General features: G+C 41.5%; 1 protein-coding gene across 1 annotated transcript in view; it reads right to left on the bottom strand.

Annotated features, from left to right (window-relative positions):
- SBNO1 (strawberry notch homolog 1) overlaps positions 1 to 7,261 on the bottom strand; it is a 38,567-nt gene that overhangs the window by 31,103 nt on the left and 203 nt on the right. Inside the window, exon 2 of the mRNA XM_006015119.3 lies at positions 1 to 129. Coding sequence (XP_006015181.1) covers positions 1 to 127 — 127 coding nt within the window. The 5' untranslated portion in view covers positions 128 to 129. The remainder of the gene's footprint in view (positions 130 to 7,261) is intronic.

Here is a 7,261-nt window from a genome sequence, read left to right as displayed (position 1 = left end):
GAACAGCTGGAGTTGGTGCTATGGTTGCAAGACCCATATCCGCAGAGTCAATATCAAAGAGATCATTTGGACTGATTCCACTCTCACTCAAAGCAGCAAGCAACAGATCTTGTCCTGGCTCCACCATTTCTGAAATACAAAATTAAGAACAGGTGCATAAGTTAAAATTATCCAAAATGAAATCATTGCTTATTTTCCAAAAGCTTCACCTTATCAATGCAGTAGCTTTCAGAAGATGAGGTTAGGTCAGGGACGGGCAATTATTTTGGGCAGAGGGCCGCTTACTGAGTTTTGGGAAGCCATTGAGGGCCGCATGACAGGCAGCCAGGGGCAGATAAATATTAATTTTCTAAATTTTTTAGGGGTCCTGTGGGCCGGATAGGCTCAGCAAGCCACATCTTGCCCACCCCTGGGCTAGGTTATGAATCTGCCAAGTCCTTTAACAGTGCCCCATACAACTTTATTTCACATTTTTTAAATATCTTTATGCAACAAGACTCCACAAGGAAAGGAAGAATTAAAAGCAGCCATATACAAAACACCACCCAATATAAGTTTAAAAAAAAAAAAAGCCAAAACAAACAAAACCCCAAAAACTTCTCTCTAGTTTTTGTAAAAGAAATTTTAGATAGTTCAATTACTACTGGCTAGTAAAAATGTTGAGACTCAAATGCAATTTAGGTTAACAACATCCCTTTAAGAACAGTGGGAAGAGGAGATACTTATCTAGTAGTTAAAAAAAAAAAAATCATTAAAAATTTACCATTGAGGCCATTTTATATACATTTAATGAAAAAAATAAATCATAAAAGTTAGTTTTCATAAGTAGGTCTAGAATAACTTGCAATTACTTGTTATTTCTAAGCAGAATCTCATTGCTTTCCCACAAAGAAAAACTGGAGAGGTTTCTTTAAACAGCAAGTAGGACAAATGGATGACACTGCTATAACATATTCATGGGCTAACGAAATATTAAGAAAAGACTCTAGTTATTTCGAACCAAAAGGCAATTTATTAAGAAAAAACTGTAGTTATTTCGAACAAAAAGGCAGGCCAGGAGGCACTTCATATACAGGGCGGCGAATGAGCTTTTCCAGATGATTTTAAAAACTTTAAAACTGAATCAAATACCCCACGCTGCACATGGAGTGCAATGGTTTCTGCCTCCAATGACAAGTCAGCTGTTTCAAAGCGGAAGACAAATAGCCAAAGTAATCCCACCAGGAAATCAGTTTTTGCTTACACACACATGGCTATTTGACTCCATCTGCCTGCTAGACTTTAAGACATGAGATTATTTCCTAGATTAATCTATCCGATGTTGGGAAGATATCTACTCTGCATTGACTGCTTAGGAGTTATCATCAAAAGACTATTGTACTAAAAAGAAAGAGGCACAAAATTATTAGGGGTTCGCCGATAAAAGATTTTCTTGGCCAATATTGATAGCCAATTATTAACCAGCCATATCACCTGATACTGATCTGATAACAGATTTACACGCATGCAGCCAGGCAGCATGGAAAGCAGCTCCCTGCAGGTAAGTCTGTGGAGAGGAAGGGGTGGGGGAAAGGAGAGATCAAGGCCCCCACAGTGAGGAAGGGATTGGGGCAGGAGCAGGGGGCACTGCCCAGCCAAGGCAGTTAATGGGACCCAAGGCCAGGGCACGGAGCGGGACAAAGCCAGAGGCGGCTCGTCCAGGGGATCAGCATTCTGGCATGTAAAAATGGCAGTGGGGGCACATGAACTAAAGCTTGTTGAATGAGCTTCAGTTCAAATCCCGCCGCCATAATTTTTAAGCAAAGGGACACTTTTAACCAAAGCCTAGCAGAGCAGGGCCAGGGCAGACACAGGCTGCTCACTGTGGGCTTGGGGCTCTCTGCCTGCTGCCTTTGTCCCGGGAGCCCCACAGTGGCTGCAGAAGGCACAACTCACCACCCTCACTACTGCTGGGTGGGCAGGGGGTGTGCAGCTGGTGCAGGGCTCCTGATGGAAAGAAAGCAGGCAGAGAGCCAAGCCCACAGTGCGCAGCCCACATCCGACCTGCACACGAATCTAGGGGGGCACGTACCCCCCGCCGCCCCGCTCCCCACCCTGGGTCCAACAGACTGCCCTGGTTGGGCAACATCCTCAGGCCCTGCCACCCCACCCACACCCCCAAAGGCCCCTTCCCCTCCAGAGACCTACCTACAAGGCATTGCTCTCTACATTGTCAGACTGCATTCCTGACCACGCGCATGTGTGCAGCTGCACACGGCATCCGTGGGGACCGACCAGGAGGTATGTTATATTTATTAGTGAACATTATCAGCTACACCAGCCAAAAAAAGCTGACAGCTGATAACGTTAAATTTTCCTTGTATTGGTGCCAATCTGATGTACAACCGATATATTGGTGCATCCTTAGAAGTTGTAACTTAAAAATAAACAAGTCAACAAACCCAGACTGCATGTACCAAGAGTTCTGAAGACATTTTAGAATGGACCGGCTGAACTGCTAGTAAGCACATAAAAATCAGCTACTACCAAAAAAGTGGGTGAAAGTAAACACTGCATATGATTCTTGAAGAGGCACTCTGGGTAACATGGAAAATTATGAATCACTAAGCCTTACATCTGCACCTGGTAAACTTGTGGAAATTAAAAACACAAACACAATCTCAAAGTTCATGATGGAGATGATCAAGTCAGTACAAGGGCTATTGCAAAGGAAGTGCTTTCATTACTTTATTAGAATTTTTTTTTTTTTTTTTTTTTTTTTTTTTTTTAACAGAAAGGAGACATGAAAATGTGGAAATTAAAACTTGAAAAAGTTTTGAAATGAAAAAAATTAAGTTAGGCAACACTGGGGAAACCTGAGAAACATCAGGGTCAGCTCAGTAGCAAAAAAAGTTGTGTGGGGACACTTGCAATGTAATGCAGGTTTTTCCCCTCAAATAGAAAGTACTCATTTTCCATTCCAAGTAAATTGTATCAATTGAAGAGAGCTAGGCATCACACTTCTCAAAAGAGAAGTGTCAGAATGGAAGAAAAAAAACTATGGAAGTTATAATGGCATTATATGAAATCAGCAGCATACCTTCACTTGGAGTACTGCATTTAACTTTTTTAGTTAACCAATCCCTAAATGGAAGTAGCAGAAATAAAATGAGTAGTTCAGGAAAGATTACAAGAATGAGCAGAGGTGTGAAAAATATCTCATGAAAGACAACTGAAGACTGGGAGCATTTACCATAGATGAAAGAAAAGACAGAATACAAATAATGAACAGTAAAGGTTCAAAACAGAGTTTCTCAACTTATCACCTCTCATAACATATGAACACAGCAATGCTCAATGAAACAGAGAGATGGAAAAAGAGCTCTCTCTCACAAGATTAACCGGTGAGACTCACTGTCAGGATGTATGGAAGTGAAAAACAAAAATCAGATGTTTAAAGTACTGAATATATGCAAAGAAAATCCAGAACCACAAAAGGATTTTTGGAAGATGTTTAAATCCTCATGCTCTAGAGCATGAATCAGCCTTTAACTGGTGTCAGGGAGAAACTTTCCCCAGGACATATTATCTCGTAACTGCTTACTACAGCACCTGCACTGAATGACAGCTATCTGGATTCGGTATAGCAATTTCTAAACTCCTTGAAATCACTACAGTTACTCTTTGCTAGTTGGTGCTATAAAACTACAGTGTTTTCTTCACCACACAAAATGCCAGCTTCCATACTCTCTCTCAACACACCCTCCTATCATTAAAATAGCCTTCAGGATATTTGTTACTAGCAAACAAATTGCAACCGTTTACTTGCATGTCAGTCAGTTTAGACAATGAAAGTCGATTTGCCAGTTTCTGGTTCCTGAACAGCAGGAACAAAGTGGTAGTGTTCTAGATGCAGACAAAAGGGAAATACTAAACACCTCCCAATTTTTCGTTGCCATTAAAGGCAATAATTAGGTATCTAATCTTATATTTTGTGAGACTAGTTACAGAAAACCTGCACCAAAAATCGTAGGTTCCAATGACTCAGTTTTGCTTTAGTATAAAAGTTAAATGGAAACACAAGTGCTGGGGAGAAAAAACTAAATGCAACGAGATGTGGCTTAGCTTCATTCAGGCATGTAATCAAGCCTAGAACATTATCAAGTCAAAACACAGCTCCATAGTCATACAAAGCAGAAGGCTTTTTACTCAGCATCAAGCAAGCGTGATTTCAGCAAGCTTCGCAGCTTAAGGTCAGCAATACTAAAGGCCTGTTCTCCACGTTCAAAAAGTTCCTAAAAAGAGTTGTGAATTCTGTAAGCAGTTCTCCAAGTACTTTATCAGTTGAAAACAGATGACTGCTGGGCGTGTAGAATCTTGTAATGTGCCCCCATGCTGCTAAGCAATGAAACCCAACACGCTAGAAAGGTCATAAAAACTATATATAAAATGAAAAACAGTACAATTATTAGATACCTGGAAAGCAGTCTGCCATTTTTTTCAGAACGCACAAAGACATATAAAAATGACTGCACTATCAGTTGAGGAAGGGACACTACAGAAAAGGAACAGAAAACTCACTACATTGTTTATGATGCACTGTGCTACAACAATACACTAGTTTTTCAAGTTAAGATAAAAGACTAAGCACTACATAAAATCAATTTCTGGTTTGTGGAACAGTAACTGCCAGTATTTCAATGTCATATCTAATATTATGGCATGTATCTATGCCAACACAGATCTGTCTCTCCTTCTGGAAAGTGCAAAAAACAGCACAATTCAAAAACAGGTGTCTAGCAGCCTGTTTCTCCTAAAAGGAAAGAAAAATGGATGATGTGTGCTCAAGCATAGGCTACATTTCCATTTTTGACAGAAAGCCTTAACAGCTGTACACTTTTTTTTTTTTTTTTACTAATACACTCAAATTTAATTAGTTTTACTTCTTAGACATCCAATCATATTTTCAAACTTTCATTTATAAATTATGTTTAATTGTGGCATTACAATTTACTGCATAAACTTATAACAACACCACAGCCAGTCTGATGTAGATGTCATCCAGCCTTCAAGACCACTGGCCGACATGATTTGATGTCTATGGCGTACCCAAAGTCTGAGATTAATGCTTTTGACTGTGAATAACCACTCTATCTGGAATAGTGAAACCCAAAGTACAGTAATTAATCTGTATTGTTAAGAGTATTGGCAACTTCTGTTCCTTTCCACACACCACCCCCTTAGTCCCTCGTTAAGATTTCTGCCATAACTTTCAGGAAAACAACCCCCCCCCCCATTTCAAGCCAATGCACACTTACAGAACATAACTTGTACAATAGCCAAAAGGCCATTTTTTCTACTTTTCCAGATAGTTTCAAATTTCATATCAACGGCCATCTCAATGCATAAAAAAATTTACTTTGAATCCTGAGGCATAATTCTGTGGTCCTAGTAAAAACAGTCAGGATTGTAACTGGAAAAAGATACTTTTTGTAGTCCCTCAAACTGCCTCTTTCTGAAGGCGGAATAAAATGCCAATAGACTGTACAAATGTTCAGAAGATCACTACACAAAATGTGACAGACTCCTCCGGTGGGGCTCCTTCTCCAGTAGGTTCAAATGCACCCACGTAGGTTCAAATGCCTCACGTACTCTCATGTTCAGTTGGGAAAACATCAGAATCTAAGCTTCCATTTAAAAAACAAATTTCTAATCACCCTGGATGCACAGAAGAACTTGAAATTATTAATCAAGTGCAGCCGGTAGTTATGTCTGCCCAAGACTAGAGATAGCTTCTTGTGGAATGGGGATGGAGAAGGGGGAAATGACCGGAAGGTCACAGTTCGCAGTCCGCTAGAGGGGAGCTGGGATTGCTCTTAGCCTAAATTTTAGGTCAGATTGAAGAAAAGTAACTGCCCTCTCCACGGCGTCATCCAATTACAGAATCAAAAACGATTAAGTTTGAGTGCAGATCTTTATCCCCCTTTCTCATGCTTTGGTCAGCAGTGAAAAAGTTGATGGTTCTATTTAAACTGACACTGAACAGAAGTTAGCATTTTATTGAAATGAACTCTTTCAGACTCTCCTCACTCAAATCATTACATCAGGCTGCTCATATTTTGCAGGCTTCTCAAATGTGAAAGCAGAATTGTAGGCGGCGGTCTGAAAAAATATCCAGGGACACCAATCCACCTGACTTTGAGCCTCAAAGTCAAAGCTTTACAAGTTGACACTGAGGCTCAGTGAAAACCCTTTTTTCCCCCTTTTTTTTTTTTAAACAGGTGCCTGCCTTTGGGGCCCGATGCAGCAGTTACAGCTTTCATTAGCTCCTTTTAGCAACAGACAAGCAAAGAAGTTGCACTAAACAGACTTTGCAAAGGGAAGACCAGATCTTAATTTCACGGGGTCAGCATCATTTTAAATTGCAAAGCCCTAAACTTCTGTGAACCTGTGTAAAGCTATGTGCACGCAGACACAAAATGAGAGCTAATTTGAACGACATGTCACCTCTGCTAACAACTCCACTGCTGGCATTAGGCAGATGGAGCCCAAAACCTGGGTCTAAAGAAGTGTCTTAAAATGAAGCTGTGCAAAAACGAAGCTTATTTTCTACCTATGTGGCCTTTTTATCATCTTTACGTTTCCCTCAGCCCGAGGAGGGGCATGAGCACCTGAAAGCCTGCAGAACTTTTTTTTTTTTTTTTGGTGTTTGCGATTTCTTAGTTGGTCCAATAAAAGGTATCCTCTCTGAACCAAGACTTCTAGACTTCCACATTTCTTAAACTAACACATTTTCTTACAAAGGAAAAGAACAAAAAGGAAGAAATCCCAGGATTTCCCGTCCGTCCTCCCCCCCACCCCCGGCCTTGAAGCCAAGTCTTTCTTTAAACCTAAAGGCTGCACTTGCCCGAGTGGGAACCGGCCACTGGAAGAAAACAGAATGCAGCAATTATCACGAAGGAGGAAGAAAATAAAAAAGAATAAATAAATAAATCGGTGGGGAATAAGCTGACAACTTTACGAAGCCTGTGAGCCGAGGCAGCACCGGTGCGCAGCCTTTGCCCCTTCCTAGAGGGAAACAAGGGGTGCAAGAGAAAGCCCCGGGGGCGGCTGTAAAGGCCAGGTGGTTTCCTCCCACCAGCGAGGTGCAGCCCTGCGGGCATTGCCCCGGGCAGCCCCCCCAGCACGTGCTCGGGACATAAACTTCCGGGTTGTGCGGAATCGGCTGCGTAATCGTGTCCCACCAACGGCTCCCGGCGCGGGGCCCCTGGGGGGCGGCCCG

This window comes from Alligator sinensis, unplaced genomic scaffold, assembly GCF_000455745.1.
Source record: "Alligator sinensis unplaced genomic scaffold, ASM45574v1 scaffold628_2, whole genome shotgun sequence".
Taxonomy (NCBI): domain Eukaryota; kingdom Metazoa; phylum Chordata; order Crocodylia; family Alligatoridae; genus Alligator; species Alligator sinensis.
The sequence above is the reverse complement of the archived record's forward strand: the minus strand, read 5'-3'. Positions and strand labels throughout refer to the sequence as shown.